The sequence below is a fragment of the Microtus pennsylvanicus genome, chromosome 21 (assembly GCF_037038515.1).
Source record: "Microtus pennsylvanicus isolate mMicPen1 chromosome 21, mMicPen1.hap1, whole genome shotgun sequence".
In the NCBI taxonomy this organism is placed as follows: Eukaryota; Metazoa; Chordata; class Mammalia; order Rodentia; family Cricetidae; genus Microtus; species Microtus pennsylvanicus.
This window is the reverse complement of record NC_134599.1, coordinates 18,269,708-18,289,359: the sequence shown is the minus strand read 5'-3', so window position 1 is coordinate 18,289,359 and position 19,652 is coordinate 18,269,708. Positions and strand designations below refer to the sequence as shown.

Sequence of the window (19,652 nt, the reverse complement as noted above, 5' to 3'; positions counted from 1 at the left end):
GGCTGCCACCACAGCAGCGCTAGCTAACCGCGGCTCCCGCCGCGCCAGCTGCTGCCAGCTGCGGAAATCCCAGTCCCGCCCCGCCCCCCGCAGCTGGGCGGCATCCTCGAAGTTCCGCCCAAGGCCCTCTCTGTGTGCGCGCGCCGCCGGAGCAGACGAGTCGGCGGGGTAGAGAAGCAGGAAGTTCCTTGCCGTTCCCCGTACTAGCGCTACGAAGTTCCGGCTCAGGTCTCCTACCTCGAGCTGTACAGCAAGCGGTAGCATCGGAGCCGAGTGGAGCTGGTCAGGTGAGAGCCTCGCAGGCGCCGTCTCATACGCGAGCCCGGCGGAAGCTGGACCGCGGTGGCGAGGACCGGGTCTGCTAAGGGCAAGGAGAGCGCGACCCGAGGCTCAGTCCCCCCCCTTGTCCGCAGGATGATCACGGACGTGCAGCTCGCCATCTTCGCCAACATGTTGGGCGTGTCGCTTTTCTTGCTTGTGGTTCTCTATCACTACGTGGCAGTCAACAATCCCAAGAAGCAGGAATGAAAGTAGCGCTTTCTCCGCCCCAGGTAACGGTCCGGGCAGTAGCGCCCAGGCCCCAGAGAGCTGAGTGGTGAGGCCGCGCCAGGGCCTGCAGGCTTAGGAACTTGAAGTCAGAACGAGTCTAGCCAAGCTTAATCCAGAACCGGGCCCCTTTGTTTGCACTCTGTACACTGCCTTGAAACACTGCTTCTTCCCCTAAACGGCTTCCTACTACAATGAGGGTGGGTTTCCGGATCCTACTCAGGCTCCAGTTTTGAGGTCCCCAGTTGATAAAGTGCCAATTTACAATAGTCGTTGACACCAATACAAAGGCCGTAACTGTGCCACCCAAGTGTGGGATCAGGCCCCAAGACTCACTTTCCCACGGAGCCTGAGGCAGGGTTGGGGGAGGAGCATGGTAGTGAAAGATGTAGACTTCCATGTTCTGAAACCGGGGACCTTGTTTTTATGGGTTATCTACAAACACAAACCAGAGGTCAAAAGGGACGGGGCAGAGTCTGGGAACCAAGTGTGTTTGAGAATTTAAGGGGAACCGGGCTAGATGGGGGTGGGCTCCTGAAAGATCCCTCGCAGGGAAAGAAAGCGTTTTCCTTACTTCGGGTCTTTCCCCTTTTTTCTAGGGTTCCAGGACATAGTCTGAGGCAAGATGGAGGGTGTGCGGGGCCTTCACACTTCACTGCATCCCTCCTACCCATCACAGCATACAAAGCAACTACACCTGGATTTTTCCAAACAACTTTTATTTCCTCAAAGTCTTCCTTAACTCTATGGAACAAGAAGCTGCCACTGAATAGGGCCCAGTATAGGGGCTGCTTTCTTTTCTATTCCCTCCCCCCAATACAAAAATATAGATATATATTTTTTGTGGTCCCAAAATCTTGTGCTGTGGAGGGAGGGAAGGAGTGGCAGGTCCCTGTTTTGTTCTGTCTCAAGTTGATGTTCTGCAAGGCCTCGGACGCGTGGTATCCCAAGGAGCTATGTTGTCACATGATACCAGCAGCAGGAAGACGGTACTAACATATCGTTCACTGTGTTCCCTCACCTTAGGTCTATGTCCTGGGCATGGAGGTAAAGGCATGGTCAGACCCTGGGAGAAATAGTGAGTGATGGAGATTTAGGGACGAAACAAACCTCACACTGGTTCAGGGGCCCCCTGCTGTAACAAATCCGGGTTGGGGAGTCAGATAGAGTATAGGAAATAGGAGAAAAGGCAGGGGCAGAGTGGGGCCGTGGGGGGCCGGCCTGAGGCAGCCTGCAACAGAGAAGAGAGAGGAAATCAGGGTTGTGGAAACAGCCCCATTTCTGGTCTGTTAGCCAGGGGCTGGGAGGTGAAGAGGGAAATGTGAGGATGGGTAGGATTAGGCAGTTCACTACTGCACAGAAGTCTGCTATTAGAACTAGCTAGCTAGTGCCTAGGCCTTAAGGGCCTAACTACAAGTTACGCTGTGATGTGAAGACAGACAGGCCATGGTGGAATAAAAATCAGGAACTAAATTAATAATGAAAGTGCATTTAGTCTTTGGGATCAATGAGAAAAGGAGAAAATTATCCTGAATGTGGAAATGGGGTGAAGGAATAGTAGAAATGAAGGATGAAGGACTGGACTCCGGTGCTCACCGTGGTGTAGCAGAGCGGGATCCCGGCTCCAGCTCACTGCTCTCTCTGGTCTGGGGGATAGGGGATGTGGGGCTTGAAGAGCCTCTCATCCCTCTGCGAGTCGGCGGTGAGCTCCAGCCCAACCTGGGCCTAGCCTGTGTGGACAGGGGTAGTCTTAAGAGGTTTTTTTTTTCTTTCTCCCGTGAGGCTTTTCTGCTTCTAGAGTTTCCGTGCATAAGAATCTAGCACAGGAGTCCTGAGCACTGTTCCTAGCTGAGAGGATGAGGCGGGGTGGCAGCTAAAGAACTTTCAGATTCAGCTTATGACAACATGCCAGGTCTTACTTATCTAAGGGTGACAAAGGGCCCAGCATTTCACCTCCATGGCTGAGTTGAGAAGCCGTATAAATAAAGATGGTAAAGGACTGGCAGACCTCCCTCAGCTTTCTGTGCTTCCGCCCCTGCCAGAGCAGCTTAAACTTCACCCATCCAGAGGAGCTTGTCTAAGTTGGAGGTGATGGTAGGGCTGTTACTAGGAGCAGTAACCAGATGTGTTACCTGGGGAATCCGGGACCCCTCCTGGCGGAAACTCTCCTCGGGCAGGTCTGGTCAGAAAGAGAGGAGACGCTAAGGACGGGTAGGGAAAGCCAAAGCTAGCAGGCTGCGGTTGGGGCGCATCTGGCAGGGACAATGGAATCTGAGACGAGCGAGATACCTGGCTGATTGGGAGTGGGTAGGTTAACACTCAGGTACCATGCAGCTCTGATAGGCTGGTGACAGAGGCTGTGAAGCAGGACTCAGCATTTCCCTCCCAGTGCTCAGGAGAATAGTGTCTTCCTGGGCTCTGCTAATGCTAAGGACAAGGAAAGACCCCCCACAAATTTTACCTGCAAACGAGTCCTAATGCAGGGGATCCGAGCACCAGCCCCTAGCAGACTTTTCCCAATCACCATGACAGCCTCTGACTTGTCCCCTGAAGACGAGAATGAGCAGCTGCTCCCTAGAGAACAGAGGAAACTGATCAAGGCAGGACTAGAAGAGAAGGTAACTTCATTTACATCAGTTTCTTGACCTTGTTTTGTTTATGGTGCTGGGGATTAAACCTAGGATCCCTAACCACTGAGCTATATACCAGCGGCCCTTCACTCAGCATCATTGAATTAGCGGTACAATCATTTGTTGTTGCAGTGATTTTGTGCATAGTAGGATGTTTACCAACATCCCTACCTCAAATTGTGTGTGCTGTTTCCTCCCTAGATCCTTCCCTATTGTAATAGCTAGAACCTCCTTGGATGTTGTCATATGTTCTCTGGGTGGCAGAATTGCTTCTGAGGGGTTCTAATCTGACCCAAGAAGTGAAGCTGCCACTTTGAGTTAAAATTAAACTTTCAAGTTTAATGACTCAATTTGTAAACCTTAGAGCCCACTCCAATCAGATGTTTAGGTATTTAGGAATAAAGTCCATCTGGGCATAGTGGTCATGCCTCTAATCCCAGCATTCCAGAGGCAGAACTGGAAGACCAACTGGTCTATATGAGTTCCAGGACAGCGGGCTACATAGACCTTGTCTCAAAGGGGGAGTGGGGGAGTTCATTATGTGCAACAACTGGACTGAGGACTAACTTGATTAGAAATTGATAGGTTGGTACAGTATATGTTGGACTCAATCATAGGAAACAATCCTGCTAGGCATGGATTGTTTCTTATAATTAATTGTTGATCTTTATTCTAGCACTCAGGGCAGTCAGGTAGATCTCTATGGGTTTGGGGCCAGCCTGGTCTACAAAGAGTTCCAGGACAGCCAGGACTACAAAGAGAGACCCTGTTTCAAAAGAAAAAGAAAATAATCCCATTTATTTCCTTATACCGCTGGGTCTCTAACTTAAAATACAAGTAGGTGCCTTTAAGTTTAGTTAGAGTATAGGATGCCATTTATAACCATAGGTAAAAAGCTTGTGTTGTTTCAAATGTTCCAATTTTATCCCCACTCCTAGTTCTTGGAGTTAGGGAACTTGATTAAGTAGCACTTTGCAGGTAGAAAGTCCTCACATTCTTGAGCTATAAGTGAGGACTAGATAGTATAGAGCAGTTCCTGCACAGAGTGAACGTTCAATAAATGTTAACTATTACTTTATTGTACAAATTCATTTCATTGAATTCCACCCTCCCATATAAAGGCACGTGTGTTAGGAGTGTGAGGTACCAGGAGAATAACTCACACCTGCTCTGAAGTGGCTTGTATACATCAGGTCAAGAAAGGAAGTTAGGTTAAGTAGCAGTACGGCTGAAGGGTTTCTTCTTGAAGCTTAGTTGGTAGCCTGTCTAAGCCCTGGGTGGTACAGAAGACAAGAAGCTGGGCAACTCGGATTTCAGGGGCAGTGGGTACAGACCTGATAAGCTGAGTGAATTGGGCAGTAGACAGGAGCCCAGATTTCGTGAGGAGGCTGGGGCAGAACTAGCAAGAGTTGGGGATGGGGCCAGGCTGCTTGTGGCAGGACGATGGTTCAGTGGCTGCTGCCGCCGTCTTCTGTCTGGGCATCGGGTCTCTGAGTGGAAAGGGCACAGTAGGTAAAGATAAAATAAGTGAGACACTGTATGATGGGCTTCACTGACTTGCTGACTTCCCCTGGCCAGGCATGGTCAGAAGATGCCTGTTTTCAAGTTTGTCAACAAAGCAGTCACCTGCCCTGTTCTGGAGCAACTGAGATGAAAGACATCTACTATTGACTCCAGCCATCTAAATCTCAGCCAGCTCTCATCCTACCAGTTTGTTGTGGTTAAAAGTTACAGCTTCTAGAACATGGCCTTACTAGACTTTTCCCTCACCTCTAACTGCTCCTTTTTTTCACTAAGGACCAATGTTCCAGCCATCTGGCCTTCCTCTTAAGTCCTGTAATCTCTAAGGCCCTTTTCTCCCTAAGTCTCCGATTGCCAAACCAAATCCTACTGCCTTTTCCCTACTCCTTTGCTGTCTGCTAGGAAGCTCATTTCATTTTTCACTTCATTTTCTCCCTTGCATTTCCATTTGTTTAGTCAAATCCTGATGGTTCGACACTTGCATCTTATTCATGCAATTGCCAGGGTGTAAATGGATATTTTCACTCTCCATCCTCTCCCTTGGTTTGATTTAAAAAAAAAAAATCATACTTTTACATAGGTGCCACCAAGTTATCCTAAAATAGAAACTTTTTTTTTTTAATTATTATTCACTGAGGCTTGGGTAAGGGAGAAACAGTTTATCTGCAGACAGATCCTCACTGTGTAGCCCAGACTGTCTTCACTGTATAACCTAAGCTAGACCTGAACTTTTGGTCTTGCCACACCCTGCCAAACGCTTGGACTGTATGCATTCACCACACCACTACATGTAGCTAAATTCTGAAGGTCTTTTAAAGATAAAGTCCATTCTAAACCCTTATATTCAGGGTCCTGTGCTATGTTTCTTGGCTGCCTATCATTAGGATACTAGCTTCATCGCTCATACCTCAGCCATGGTTGCTACTAGCTGTGTGGTTCCTTTGAAATTTCTGTTTTTCTTTAGGCAGTACCTTGAGTCTCTTCCATGTTCCATCTCAAATGTCAGCTCCCTGTAAATGTTCCCTTGGCCATTTACAGGCAAAATTAGTTCCCTTTTTCACATGGCTAGTATAGTTGTTTATAGATCAGTCACCTCTTAAAGTTTATGGGCATACTTAACTTCTAGGGGTAGTACTCCGACGTACTCCTTTGGCCTGAACTTGGCTACTACAGGTTCTGAAGGGTGTGGCACCAGAGACAGATGGTAGGTGAATGGGACAGGGGACTTACAGTACAGGTTCAGTAGCTTTTTAGCAGGTGCCAGGTGCTCTTGAATTGTCATAGAAACAAAACACTGGTGTCAGTATTCTAGGTGTCTTTTAATAAAAGTACAGGTATGAGGTGTCTGTACTGGGTTTTAGCAGGCTGTGCCACTGTTACATACGTAACAGTGCAAGCCTGTAATCCCAGCATGCAGAAGGTTGTGGCAGGCAGGGGGACTACAAGTTCCAGGCCAGCATGCGCTTCATAATGAGGCCCTGTTTCAAAGACTGTTTTGATCGATCTTAGGATGGAAGCCCTTCTTGCTATGTGTCCCTACACTGGATAGCAATTAAAGTCTAAATTAGATTTTTTTTTTCTAAATTAGATTTGTAAGAGTACAAAACAACCAGACCTTAGGGGGCTAGTGAGAGGAGTCGGAGAGACTTGTGGCCACATCAGCCTGTAACATTAGTCACCCTCAGTGACTTGTGGTACTCAAGTGTATAGACCTGGTGGTTTGGATTGAAAATGTGAGTACTGAAATTGTCTTTTAGGGCAGATTGTGTACCTTCAACCCCATAGGTGGGCAGAGCTCTCAAGTTTGAAGCCAGCCTTATCTACACGGCAAGTTTTAGACAAGCCAGGATTATACAGTGAGACCTTGTCATACAAATGAAGGCATGTTCCTCAGCACAGTAGGCAGAAATAATGGGGTGTGTGGATCAGAAATCATGTCTACATACAGGCAAGCTAAAATCCTGTGACAGCACGATCCTTCACCTTACCCTCAAGTAATGAAGGAGCAAGAAAGTGGTTAAGAGTATGGGAACACACACCTATAATCCCAGCACTCGAGTGGAGGTAGGAGGCCAGTTGTCTACAAAGTGAGTTTGAACCCAACCTGGACTATATGAACTTCTATCACATTAAAAAAAAAAAAAAAGACAAAGCCGGGCGGTAGTGCGCACGCCTTTAATTCCAGCACTTGGGAGGCAGAGGCAGGTGAATCTCTTTGAGTTCAAGGCCAGCCTGGTCTACAAGAGTTAGTTGCAGGGAAGCCCCAAAACTACAGAGAAACCCTGTCTTGAAAAACCAAAAAAAAAAAAAAAAAAGACAAACCTTTGGGACACAGGTTCTAGTAATAGAGTGCTGAGTGTCACTCTGGAAATAATGAAGCAAATCAGATAAAAAGATTGAAAAAAAAAGGCAACACAAAATGGGAGACTAGAACCTGAGAAAGAAAGCAAGGCTTAAAGCTCAGGAGTCTTATCCCTAATCAGGTTTTGAAAAAAAAGGCAAGGTCTGGTGAGTCTGGAAAATATAAAGTATTAAAGACAAGTATTTCAATAAATTACTTAAAGACTGCCTTAACACCTTCCTGTAATTTGTCAATGGAAACACAGCTGGCTCACTTTGAAAGGGGAGAGGGTATTTTGAGACAGGTCTCTCTTTAACAGCCCTGGCTGTCCTGGAACTCTGTAGACCAGGCTGGCCTTGAACTCAGATTTGCCTGCCTCTGTCTCCTAAGTACTGGGATTAAAGGCATGAACCATCACCCGGTTCTAGCTCACTTTGTGCTTTGACTTTTGACTCCTCTTAGTCCAGGTCTTACCCTATTTCTGTTAAGAGGATAAAAGGAGCCCCAATTCTGAATTTAGTTTTGAGTTACAGTCAACAGTGTAATGCCGATTGCAGACTACTGTGATTGGCTCTGCTTCCACAGGTGGTAAAACGGTATTTTATGGTAACAAGCTGGGACTGGCAGGATAGGGCAGCCATGCTAAGTTAAGCCAGTTGTGGAATGAGTTAGGATGCACATTCTTAAGGTGTCATAGTTGGAAATATTAAGTCTGTTGCTTTATACCTAGAGTCTACATCATCTCCAAACATCTTTGGGACATCTCTCAATGTAGTACCCTAGATATTATTGAATCTTTGGAATGCTAACACAGCTGGTTCTTACAACCCTATGAAAATTAGAAAGATTAGATTAAGCATTAATTTAACTCCCAGCTAAACTTTTCCTTCATCACATAGTAAGCATTTGCTAAATACTGAAGTACTAGGCATAGTGCTAGGTCCTATTGTTGGTAGATTTCCTGATACTGGTCAAAGTGGCAATGGTGATAGAGACAGCAAGTCCTATTGACTCACCCCAGAGGAACTGACTGCCACTGAGAGCTGGCCATTAGCTACTCTACCAAAAGTTGCCTGTTAGCTGAGCCACGGCAAGAGTTCTAGTAATAGCAGGTTCAAGTGACAGAACTGGGAGTCGGATGAGAGGTGCTGGTGAGAGGGCGACAGTTGAAGGCTTCTGCCTCACCTTTCACAACATTTGGCTGGATAAACAGGCTGAAGGGGCAAGACTAGAATCATGCAAGTGAGAAACCTTGGATGCAAAACTGAAAGGGGCAACTGCATGATTATGGAATTTTGTGTCCTGGGTGCATCACCTGCCTCTGTATAATGTTACCCTGGCCCCTTTAGCTCTTGCAGTTTTTTCTTTTCTTTTCTTTATTTTCTTTTCTTTCTTTTTTCTTTTTCTTTTTTGTAGTTTTGGAGCCTGTCTTGGAAATTGCTCTGTAAACCAGGCTGGCCTCTAACTCACAGAGATCCGCCTGCCTCTGCCTCCCAAGTTCTGGGAGTGTGCCATCACTGCCTGGCAACTTTTGCAGTTTCTTGCATGCCTTTGCCTTTTCTCACTTCGCTGTATTGCTCTCCAATGCCCTCTTTCCCTACAGTCACAGCAGCTACAGATAGGCTTGTTGGTGTCTGTGAGATGGTAGATTATAGCTGTGCTACAGGTCTGGGAAGGTAGGAGGAGCACGGCTTGTAGCTGGGAGTCAGGTAGATTCTGGCCCCAAGGTCAGGCACGGGAATTAAGACCGACTCAGAACTATTTGGCCTCCTGTGATAAGAGCTTTCCTGTCTGAAGTTGGCCTTCATGGGCCTTCTATATCACCATCTCCCAGCTTGAAATGGAGCCTTTCAGACCAGTTCCCTGTCTGCCTTAAGCTGCTGGCTGAGCTGCCCAGATCTTTACCCTGAGAAAACTCCCTGGAACCCCCAATATCATGTTTGTTCTAGTCAATAAAATGTATAGTTAAATATGATAATACAGTAATTGATTTTTTTTTTATGGGGAGTGGGTGGGTAGAGCCTTAAATTCATTCTGTAGCGAAGGGGTGACCTTTTCTTTATCTTCCAAGTGCTGGGATTACAGGCATGTACCGCCACATTTGACATAGAAATTTTATAAATTCACAAATCAACAAAATTATCAAACCACAGTTCAAATTTTGGGAAAGTATAGCTCATTTACAGTTAAAATTTCTGTGTTCTGGGAGGTTATGTTTTTTTTTCTAGCTTTGAAAACATCAGGCAAGCCAGGATGGCCGAGTTCAGTGTCCAAGACCCACATGGTAGGGAGGGAAGGAGAACTCCCATCAGTTGTTCTCTCACCGCCACTGGGGGCCGTGGCATGTGCCCTTGCCCATAGACAACATACACTCACACGCAATAAATAAATGCAAATAAACAAAGCATATAGCTTGCAGTGGTAGAGGCCAGAGAGCCAGAGACGTGAAAACAAATGTCACACTGTAACATTGCAGGACAGATCACCCTAGACAAGTAAGTTTTCTCAAGAGTTGATTGAAAACGCCATGTCCAGATGTTAGTCTGCATTGCAGCCCTGTCTAAAATCAGAACCAGCCTCCCTTCCTGAGGGCCTTCAAAGAACAATGCCAGCAAATGCCCAGCAGAACACTTTTAAGATTCCTACGTTTTTAACTTTTAACTCCCTACACTATTTTGATAGTAACTTTTATCTTGACCCTTGACTTCAAAGCCATAGTTCTCTGCTTTTACAAGTATTTATGCAAGTCTTGGGGGCATCTCTTCTCTAGCCAGCTCTTTCTGTTCCAAGCTCGTTCACCTAAGAACGCAAGCATGCCTTCTCACTTAGCATACTGGCACTTCGATGTGGTGACTTAGTTCTCCAACCCTCCACTTGCCTACAGGGCATCTCCACAGATAACCTAAGGAATATAGGCATGTCTAAAATAGTTTTTCATGGTTTTCCCCAAAGTGTCTGAGTGTCACCATAACTTTCCTCTGCACATAACTGTGAAGGTTCCTAGCTCACCTGTCTTTTACCATTATTGAATCTTGCCGCTTCTGTTCTAATACTTAGACGTCTCTGTTGCAGGCGTTGGTCCAGGCTCTAGTAGCGCATGCGTAAATAAATGCCTGCAAGCCAGTCTCCCCTCTCCCTTTCAGGCGTGCAGTGCAGTATTTTGTTCCTATTTTTCTTAGAAGCATATCGTTGTTACCATATGCCTTATTTTAAACATCCTTGTTTTCAAAACACTTCTACTTCCCATGTTTCTTCACCAGATTTTGTGGTGAAGGGTGTAGCCCTTGTATGTCAGCTAAGTATACACGCTTTTGTCCACCCAGGAGATGTGTTTCTGATCATGGCTGTCATTTCTCATTTCTGGAATGTTTTTGTCAAGCCACATATTATTTGTTTTTTAAAGCCGTTTCTCAACTGAACATTCTTTGCTTCATTACTCATGACCTACCACAGTAGCCCCCCAAATGCTCTGAATGTTTATAATGTGCATGTATTTTTACTGTGTATTTACTGTCTTGTTTCCTCTGTGAAGCTTCTCGTCAATCAAGCAAGAACTACTTGGTGCTCAGGCTGCATGTTTTCTGTTAGTTCTCTGGGGAAGCAACAAGAGAAAGAATACTAGGCCCTCACATCAAGGATTTCAGAAAAATTCTGCATCAGGAAGTGGGACTGGAGGGTGTCACTAAAATACTGATTACAAACTGGGAATGATAGCCTGCCTATAACCCAGCATTTGTTAAATTGAAGCAAGAGGATCCTAAGCCAATCTAGGCTACAGAACAAAACCCAGCCTCAAAAAAACAAAAAACAAACAAAAACCCAAAAAACAAAAAAAAAAAACCCTGCCTTGAATCCTCATGCAAGTGATATAGAAAAGGCCCTTTGTGGTCAAGGAAGGAAAATTTATAATGCTGATAAAAAAAATGAGCTATGATCTAGGAAAGGCTGACAAAAAACAAAACTTCATCCAGATTTGACTATGGGAGACTAGATATACTAAAAACCTAGAAGACAAACTGGAATAATTGCCACTTAAGGAATAAGCCATTCTTCACCACTTCACCCCTGGGAGAAGAATCATTAGGGAGCCCAGGTTGGCCTTCAATTGTCATTTTGCTTCAGCCTACCAAGCCAGTGTTACGGGTCTGTGCCACCACACCTAGCTGGACAAGCCCTTCCTAAAGCAGTCTAAGTCTCATCAGAAAAATGGGTGCACTCTGTATCCCACAGGACCTGCTTGGATGAAATGAAGCTATTTATGATACTGTCTTATTCTTTATCAAATGCTATCTAATATGAACCATTACTGTTACTAATATGTTAAAGCATAGTGCTATGAGTTAGACTGTCAACGGGGTTGGAATATAAACAGAACCAAGTTTTGTATCAGAAATAAGAACATTGTAATTAGCTCAAGCTGAGCTTCTTCTGCAGCTTCTCTAACTAGCAATTAGATTTACAGACACTAACCAGTGCATATCAGGGCATTCCAAAAGGAGGGCGCAAACTTAACAGTAGAAACATGCTCACAAAATAACAGCTCTTAGTTCCAGCTTACAAGTCTCCATGTTTTGACAAATTTCTATAGCCCACAAGACATCAACAGTACTGATTTGTGGTGTCTATTTCTAGAATTAATACTATAAAATTCTCTTCCCCAATCACAATCCAGCTTCCTGTCAGCTTTTGTTCCCTGCCCCCATCCCCATCCCTTCAAACCCATGATTTGGTCATAAACTTCCTACCCAGAATCTCGTCAAGTGAGATCTAAAACTTACTATTGCCTAGTTGTGCCGCTGTGCACACTGATGAGGATAGACTGCTGGTTTATAAGTCTGTGAGACAAGCTGCTTCAGTTTTTCCTTGGAAGAATGGAATCTTGATATTACTATCTGAGTAGCCGTGAAGCCAGGAAGTTTCAGCCCACAGAGGCCATGAACAGTGCTACAGTTTGAATTTCCTCCTACTGCCAACACGAAGACACTGCTACATTGTCCTTGATATGGAAGTTCCATGTCTGTGTTTGGCACTGCTTTAGCTAGTGTTTTGTCCTTGGAAGTGTCCCTGGTTCCTAGCATGTGCTGAAGCTACAATCCCCAGGACTTCTTCCTGTGGCCGGCCATACACAGTATTGTTCTGAAGTCAAGCCGTAGGGAACAACAAGGTCGCAGGAGAGACTGTGGATTCTTCTGCTACATACTAGTTTTATTGATTTACCCCTAGCACGTCTTCAAGCTCTTTTCCCCCAGCAATGCCCCAAACAACCGAACACCTGCTGCAGGGGCTCCCAGACTGGCTTACCTCTGACAGGGCCCAGCACCCGATGGCTGACCTTTTGGGTGCTAGAGCCCAGGCCTGGCAGCCCTGCAGGCCGACTGCCATGAAAAGGAAAGCTGGGAGAGTTCTTCATCTGTGGAGAATTTTGTTGGCTGCTGCTGCTACCACCACCACTTGTGCCAGTGCTAAAACTTCGAGCCCGGCTCAAGGTGTTTTCAGAGCAGGAAATGGGCAATCCACTGCAAAGAAGCAGATACCAGTTACCCTGTACCTGGGAAGAAGTGTCCTAAGGCTTCCTTAGGATGTAGCAATTAAAATTCACTTCCGGAGTTAAAGGGCATAAAAATCCATTGCCAGGAAGAAAGGAGGGAATGCATATCCATGGATGGAGCATCTAACTTGGGGCATACCCCCTAATCTTGGCGGTCATCCTAAGTAGCCGTGGTGCTGGCTCCAGAACTCTCTTCACTTAAGTCATTTACCTTTGGGATCAGACCTGCCACACTCTGGCCACACTGCTCTGGATCTAAGAGTCCCTTGGCCTGATTTTCAGCTCCCTTAGATATAGCTCTAGGTGAAAGGGACTAGGCTCCCATTCTCAAAAACTGAAGTAATCTCACCAGTTTTTCTCTTTCTTTTTTTCTTGGTTTTGTGAGACAGGGTTTCTCTGTAGCTTTGGAGCCTGTCTTGGCTGGCACTAGCTCTTATAGACCAGGATGGCCTTGAACTCACAGAGTGCTGGGATTAAAAGTGTGTGCCCCCACCGCCCGGCCCACCAGTCTTCATTTACCCAGAACACAGCACCCTGCACTCGCCATGCTGCTGGTCTTACTTGTTACTTTTGGGTGGAGTCCGAGCTCCTCTCTTCTTGCTCACGCCCATGCTCAGGCTCACAGTGCTGGTCAGACCTCTGCTGTTGCGCACGTGCTTTAGCATCCAGGCCCGCAGATTAGTGAGGCTGTTGTGTTCCGAGAGCACAATTCGGGGCCAGGGGTTACATTCTGCCATATCCAGAGCTGCGATGGCCATAGCTCGTCCCACCTGTGGGGAGTTGTGTGGTTTAGTATCTTTGTCCTCTTAATCTAGCTGCTGTTTGGGGGAGCGGTACACAGCACAACAGGCAAGAGGAAGCTAGACGGAACAGTGAGTACCCTGAATTTTGTGCCCAGGTTCTTTATCTCAAGTCTGTTTACAGCTTGCTGTTCTGAGCAGGGACTGGTGTGCTTTTGGTTGACACTATGAGTTTGTATCTTTTACAACCTCAAGTTTTATTTCTCTTACATGCCTAGAAACAGACATTCCAAGACTATAATAATGGGTGCTTTTGAGCCTAGGAGTGAATGAATCCATGAGGAATATCAGCTCAGGCCAGGTGATTTAGTTAGCTGTCCCAGGGTAATGTCTGGTTGGGGGTCAGAAATCATGCCTATGTTTTTGCCATTACCATGACAGTTAACTGAAGAAAATCACAAAACTCTGCAGAGCATCAACTGTTCCCACTTCCCCACTTAGTCTATGGATTCATACCTGCTCAAATAGTTCCACAGTGTATCTGGAGGGGAAAGCTGGCGGTGGAGGGGGGCTGGCGCGCCCATTGTCATGGCAGGCAGCAGGGATGCTGTTTACTGAGCGTCCAGTGTTGTAGTTGCATTCAAGTGTGTAGCTAAGACACAGAGACCTTTGTGAGTGTCCTGTCTGAACAGGTGCTGGGACAGAACAGTGAGGGGCAGGGAGATGGCTTAAGAAGGTGATCACTTGGAAACAAGTAGACCAAGAGAAAGTGCTAATAATTCCCAACTAACTACTGACCGCGTGCCCAGAAAGTCCTCCAAAAATAAGACTTCGTGATTAATGCCAACTGTGCTAATTGAGACTCTCTTTTTAAGACTTGGGTGGTTCCAGCCCCTCAAACACCTAGGAATAAGTATTTTTTTCTTTAAATAAATTATTTTCTCAACTCTGCCAGTTTCCTCCCAACCTGTGTATTATCCCTGAGGCTTTGTAGATCGCAACACGACCGCTTCCCTCTTTGGACTGGCCATCTCTACGGTCTCGGGCATACATGTTCTTTTCTGAGAAATTGCAGCCCTGGAAGTCAAAGTGGGCTGAATTCAAGGAGATGAGCTTTGGATATAGCATGTTTTCCACCTGTTTGGGGGAGGAAAAGGCAACTCAGAAGACAATACAGAAAAAAGGGATAGGGGCAAGAAAAATAAGGTAGACAGTCATGTGACTATGTAGCATATACCATTATAGCCATCAGCAGTAATCAATGTTTCTTGAAAGTCTCACTGCTGAACATTATTTCTTTTAAGCTCTTAGATTTCCCGCTACATTTTCCTGCTCTGGTTCTCAAGCTCTATAGAACTGGGGTGCCGGTAGCTTGCTCTTCACTCAGTGGCTAAGCTGTAAGGTGCTAGTGCCATCTCTTTGTCCTTTGAAGCTTGTGCAGAGGGAGTGTGCACAGGCCTTCCTGCTTGCTTCTCCAGAAGGCCACCTTCCCACCTTGCCTGTAACCTAACCCTCATCTCCCGACTGCTACACAGTACCTAGAGTCCTACCTGGGTGCTCTCATCACTAAAGCTGTTTCCATACATGAAGCAGCCCCTTTTGGAAGCATGTCCATGCAAGTCCACATAGTAAGCAACACCACTCTCTTTTGGGGGGATGGTGTCAGGGGCTGGCTCTTCCAGTTCAGGAGACTGTTGTGGCGGAACCCACACAGTGTCAGTCTTCGCTTCTGCTGCTGGCTCTGTCTCGGCCCAGGTCTCAGGGCTTTCCCCATCAGGTGGCTGTCCAAGGTGAGCTTCATTGTGGAGGTTGTTGACTTTCTCAAGGTCAGAGAGAGGAGTCTCAGGCGGGAGATGGAGACTGGGCTGCGGGGCACAGGGACTCTTGGCATTGAGCCGGGAGTGCACGTGATGGTAGAGGAGCACAGCTTTCGCGCCATAGATGGCTGGGTGCAGGACGGCGTCAGGCTTCAGGTACTGACGGTTGAGATTCACCCCACGGGAGTCCGTGCTGTAGGAAGACAGGACTGAACAGGGTCTAGGTGTCTGGGCCAGCAAGAGACACTAGAGTAGCTGACAAGGAGGCTGGAAGACTTGTCGAGTGCACGGCTTAAATTATGCTGGGAAAGAAAGGAGGACATGACCCTTCCTTGACTTGTTGTCCTCCTACTATAGAAATCCAAGGACAGTTCCCTCTACCCAAGTAGTCTTCACCTAGCCTACTTTTGCTTCAGCCCAGGAGTGTATGTAGATGCCATCCCTTCTCAGCTCACTGGAACATTAAAAGGACTCGTTCTTGTTAGGGTACAAGAGGACTAGAAATACAGACAAGTCAGAAGGCTATCTATCTGTCACAGAGACGTGGGACATAAGAGAAACTGAGGAAATCCAAAAAGGTTTAGGCTACTTACCGGTAGTGGCCCCGAACCACACCATCAGGGTTTAACATAGGAATCAACTTAAAGACAAAGAGTCGACGTAGGGTTTGCGCCCGGGGGTCATCAGGTCGAAGGATGAAGTCCAAAAAGCCATTGAAGACAAAGCTAGATGGAGTCTCTCCAGGGTGTACCCTGCTGCTTAAGAAGAATATCTAAGGTGGAGAAGAAAGCAGACGAAGGTCAGTAGCGCTGCAGTTCCACTCTGACGTGTGTGGGCAGGAGTGGCTGTCTGCCAGGTACAGCACTGCAGCCCTCTGCCCTGGGCTACAAGCTAAGCTGGGTCCAGAATGCGTAGAGGTAAAGCTTTAAATTATCCACAGTGGCTGGAGCTAGAATAAGGCGAGAGTACTGCTTTGTTTTATTTATGTGTATGTCTGTGTGTCTGTCTACAAGTGCCTGTGAAGTGTGGAAGTTGTTATACCTCCTGGAGCAGGAGTTAAAGGCAACCGCAGACAGCGTGGGTGATGGGAACCAAACAAGGATCCTGTGTAAGAGTATCAGGTGCTCTTAAACACTGAGCCGTCTTCTCCACCCAAGAGGACTGCTCCTATGTTCTCCCCACTCACCCTTTTGCCTGTGAAACGGAAGGGTCGGGGAGTGCTAAGATCAGGGAATAGCTGCTCTAGACGGGGCTCCCGATCTTCTCGAAGCCCATGGCAGGAAGTGACTGTTAGTAGATCTACCCGAAGTCCATCCAGAGAATAGCAGAGAAGCTCCCGATGGTAATAAATGCTATCCAGAGGACTATGGGGGATAAAATCATTAGTCATAAGTCCCTGAGGTCCTGGAAAGAGCAGCGTCACCAGCTCGGGACTTGTGTTATCTGGTCCCTCCCCATAACCTCTGGGACCTCTTAGTCCCGTCAACTGGTGAGTCTAAGGATGTTTGTGGGCCTGTACTGCCAGATGCAGAATACAGGACTGAAATGGGAGTGCGCGCGTGCACACGAGCCCGTTGGAGTAGTTTGCACAAGTTGGTTCTCTCCTATCATGTCAGTTCTGGGGACGAATTCCTATCATCAGGCTTGGCAGCAAGCACCCTTCTTTACTCACTGAGCCATCTTGCTGTCGTTCCTCCACCCCTTTTATTCAGGGTGAACTTTCTGTTTGATTTCCTAGTCTGTGGGGCTTTAGGATAGATTTGCGTATACAGAGTTGTCATTGGAGGCAGCTGAAGAAGACGTGCTGGGCAGCCACAGTACTGGCCAAATTCTAGATAACTCGTGAGAACCGAACAGGACATGAACTGGGCACGTGGGAGAAGGAGTGTAGGTGGTGGTATGCTGATCGTGGTTGTAAAGGAACACCTTTTTCAAAATGCCACATTCACACAGGGAAAAGACTGATGAAGTTCTGGCTAAGAGTTCTTAGGACAAATGCCAGAAGCAGTAGAGGTACTACAGGATCTAAGGCAGTGTGGCAGGGGTAAGGGTTGGTTAGTACCTGCTACGGGTAGAGTGATTCTCTGGAAAGCGCTGGTCTAGCTGGCTTAGCAAATCCTGGCAGTCGCTGTAGGAGAAGGGGTAGCAGAAAGCGAAGAAGGTGGTGGCTCCCCGGCCCTCTACGAAACGGTGAACAAAGGATAGCACAAACTGTGTCTCTGTCATCTGGGGAGCAGAGGAGGAAGAGGAGGGGAATGTTCATCTGTCAGAACTGAGCTCCTCCTGTTAGGAACACCTTTACCAACTCCCCTCCCTCTGATACTTTCCATATGAAAGCCAGCTTCTTCAGGCTTGCTGAAGTAGGGGCTCATCCTGAACCCCAACTAGGGGTGGAAGAAAGAAGATACTAAACTCAGGGGTGCTACCTGCCTCATACTCTCTCTCAGGAACTTGTTTCCTGTACTAGCACTTGGTCTTTCCCCCTAATGAAGAACTTACCTCAAAGGTGGGCCGGTCTCTAATGCGTTCCCAGCGTGGCCGGGAAGGCAGCGTGCGCACAAAGGGGGCCATGCCCTGAGAATATAGCTTGCTTTGCTTGTTCATGTTCATAATGTTGATCTTGATAAGTTTCCCTGGAGTTCCTCCCCGGACACTGAAGTAGAACCATGACCTGAGAACCAAGAGAGACCAGCTGTCAGACGTGGGAGGGCTAGAGAGAGAATGTGTGGGGAATGGGGGTCAAGTCAAAACTGCAGAGAGGACGGGAGGGGTTGGAAACGAGACACTGTACAGTCTATAAGTCAAAGGACTGACTACACTCTGCATCCGGGCACTTGAACATTCCCGCCCACCCTCTCACTTCTCATACCTGTTCCCGTTCTCAAATTCTGTTTCAGCACAGTCCGGCCGGGTCCACACGTTGAACTCGTAGTCAGGGGAAGCAATGCTACTAGTGGGGGCTGAAGCCCCCCCTCCTACTCCTTCCCCATCGCTAGAAACGGTTTCCACCTTTTCCACATGGGCTAGGTTCCCTGAATCAAAGCGAGAACTGAACAGCAATCCCCCACAGCGCAGCTCCATGGTGGGGCTGGGAAAGCATCCTCTTGCCCCACACAGGCCCTGAGAGCTGGGGGAAAAACGAAAGGGTTTGTAGGCAGGCTGGAGAGAAAAATGCAACAATGTTTTTGGGTATCTTTGGATAAATGAGAAATGCTTTTAGTATTCTGTGAAGCAAAATACTCCCTTTCTTAGAAAACATGGAAGTAGCCTTCCAGCAAGATCAAGAGAAAGCAGAACTCTGTCCCTGGACACCCAAGGGTTATGAGTAACCTGAAAGACCCCATTTAACTACACACAGCTGCTGCCAAATCAAATGCTCAATGGCTTCTTTGGCTGAGTTGGCAAACTCTAGACTCTCATGCTTCTCAGAAACCTAAAGAGCAGAGACTGGACGTCAGATGGCTGCCACCGATTCTATGAGGGAGGGGCCATTTTAACATTTCCTAGATTTACTTTGTATTGTGCGGCCCAGAGCAGAAAGAACCAAATTTCTAAGTGTAAATGGTGGCTTCCTTTCTTTACCCCTTTGTCTTCACAAGCACTGACTAGAATCATGCTGTTGTTTCTATGAGACCTTGAAGAGCCGTTTCTGTTGTTGCCACCCCCTTTCTATACTATGCCTATTATGAAAACTAGAAAAACATGGCCTGTGCCTGGCCAAAGCCACTTGCTCACCTGCCCTGAACCTCAGTTCCAATTAGGGTCTGTTTCCATCCTCCCGCCCTGTAGACACTGGAGCCTGTGCAAAAGCTACCCTCGAAGATGTGGGTAACGGGTGTCCTAAGCACCCCTAGGAAGGCTGGGCCAGTAGAATCGCGCTTGGAAGCAGCAAGCAGCTCCTTGATTCGCGAGGACCCTCGCACTGACTGGCTGGTCCAGGGCAGGGAAGGGTTTGGAGGCGTGGGAGGGGTCGAGACAGAGACACTGGAGGATGGGAAGGCTGGTCCTAGGGGTCAGAGGTGAGGCCACGGGCTCGGAGGTGGTCAGCCAGAGGCGGGGTCGGCTGACCGCGCCAGGCCGGGGGGGCGGGGTGGCATTCGACAGGGGCTCGGGCGGAGCGGGCTGAAGAAGGGGGCGGGGCCGGCCGCGGGGCCGCAGTCCGCGCAGAGCCCCTCACCTCTCTCCGGGCCGCTGCTCCCGCTCCCTGTCCCGCTAGCGAGGCGGCACCTCGGGCCCCGGCACCAGGGCCCTCCACCCAGGACCCACACAAAACCAGAGAGCCGCGGTGCCGGGACCCCGCTCTGCCAGGAAACAAGAAGTCTCTTGCCTATTGGCCGCAGTTGCAGCTGGCTACCCGCCCAGTAAAGCGTGCTGCCATTGGCCGGCGCGCAGGGTTCCGTGCACGTTGGCAGGTACCTGTGTGGGGGCCGTTCGGGGGCTTCCCGCGGGCCAGCGCTGCCCGCCGCTCAGGCAGCGTCTTCTCTGGAGGCGGTTAACGGCCCGCCACCC

At 47.8% G+C, this 19,652-nt stretch overlaps 2 protein-coding genes across 8 annotated transcripts; one reads left to right on the top strand and one right to left on the bottom strand.

Annotated features, from left to right (window-relative positions):
* Window positions 1–282: 282 nt before the first annotated feature.
* Window positions 283–1,381, top strand: Ost4 (oligosaccharyltransferase complex subunit 4, non-catalytic). The gene is made up of 3 exons (XM_075955738.1): window positions 283–287; window positions 414–551; window positions 1,146–1,381. The coding sequence occupies exon 2, from the start codon at window positions 415–417 to the stop codon at window positions 526–528; it is 114 nt and encodes a 37-aa protein (XP_075811853.1). The 5' UTR covers window positions 283–287; window position 414; the 3' UTR covers window positions 529–551; window positions 1,146–1,381.
* An 89-nt stretch (window positions 1,382–1,470) lies between these two features.
* Window positions 1,471–19,464, bottom strand: Agbl5 (AGBL carboxypeptidase 5). Of its 7 annotated transcripts, none has more exons than XM_075955733.1 (16): window positions 19,321–19,449; window positions 18,013–18,270; window positions 17,643–17,814; window positions 17,206–17,369; window positions 16,330–16,507; window positions 15,737–15,915; window positions 15,153–15,336; window positions 14,877–15,116; window positions 14,294–14,463; window positions 13,843–13,978; window positions 13,148–13,356; window positions 12,340–12,554; window positions 4,511–4,666; window positions 3,008–3,120; window positions 2,143–2,276; window positions 1,471–1,777 (listed from the first exon to the last, which is right to left on the bottom strand). In XM_075955733.1, the coding sequence occupies exons 2-16, from the start codon at window positions 18,222–18,224 to the stop codon at window positions 1,606–1,608; spliced, it is 2,634 nt and encodes an 877-aa protein (XP_075811848.1). In that variant the 5' UTR covers window positions 18,225–18,270; window positions 19,321–19,449; the 3' UTR covers window positions 1,471–1,605. The 7 variants fall into 7 exon arrangements, 5 of the variants coding, with proteins under 5 accessions (XP_075811848.1, XP_075811847.1, XP_075811849.1 ...); XR_012908778.1 differs by adding an exon at window positions 2,679–2,725 and having other exon boundaries at window positions 1,495–1,612; window positions 14,877–15,336; window positions 19,321–19,456; XR_012908777.1 differs by adding an exon at window positions 2,679–2,725 and having other exon boundaries at window positions 1,523–1,777; window positions 14,877–15,336; window positions 19,321–19,456.
* Window positions 19,465–19,652: the final 188 nt, after the last annotated feature.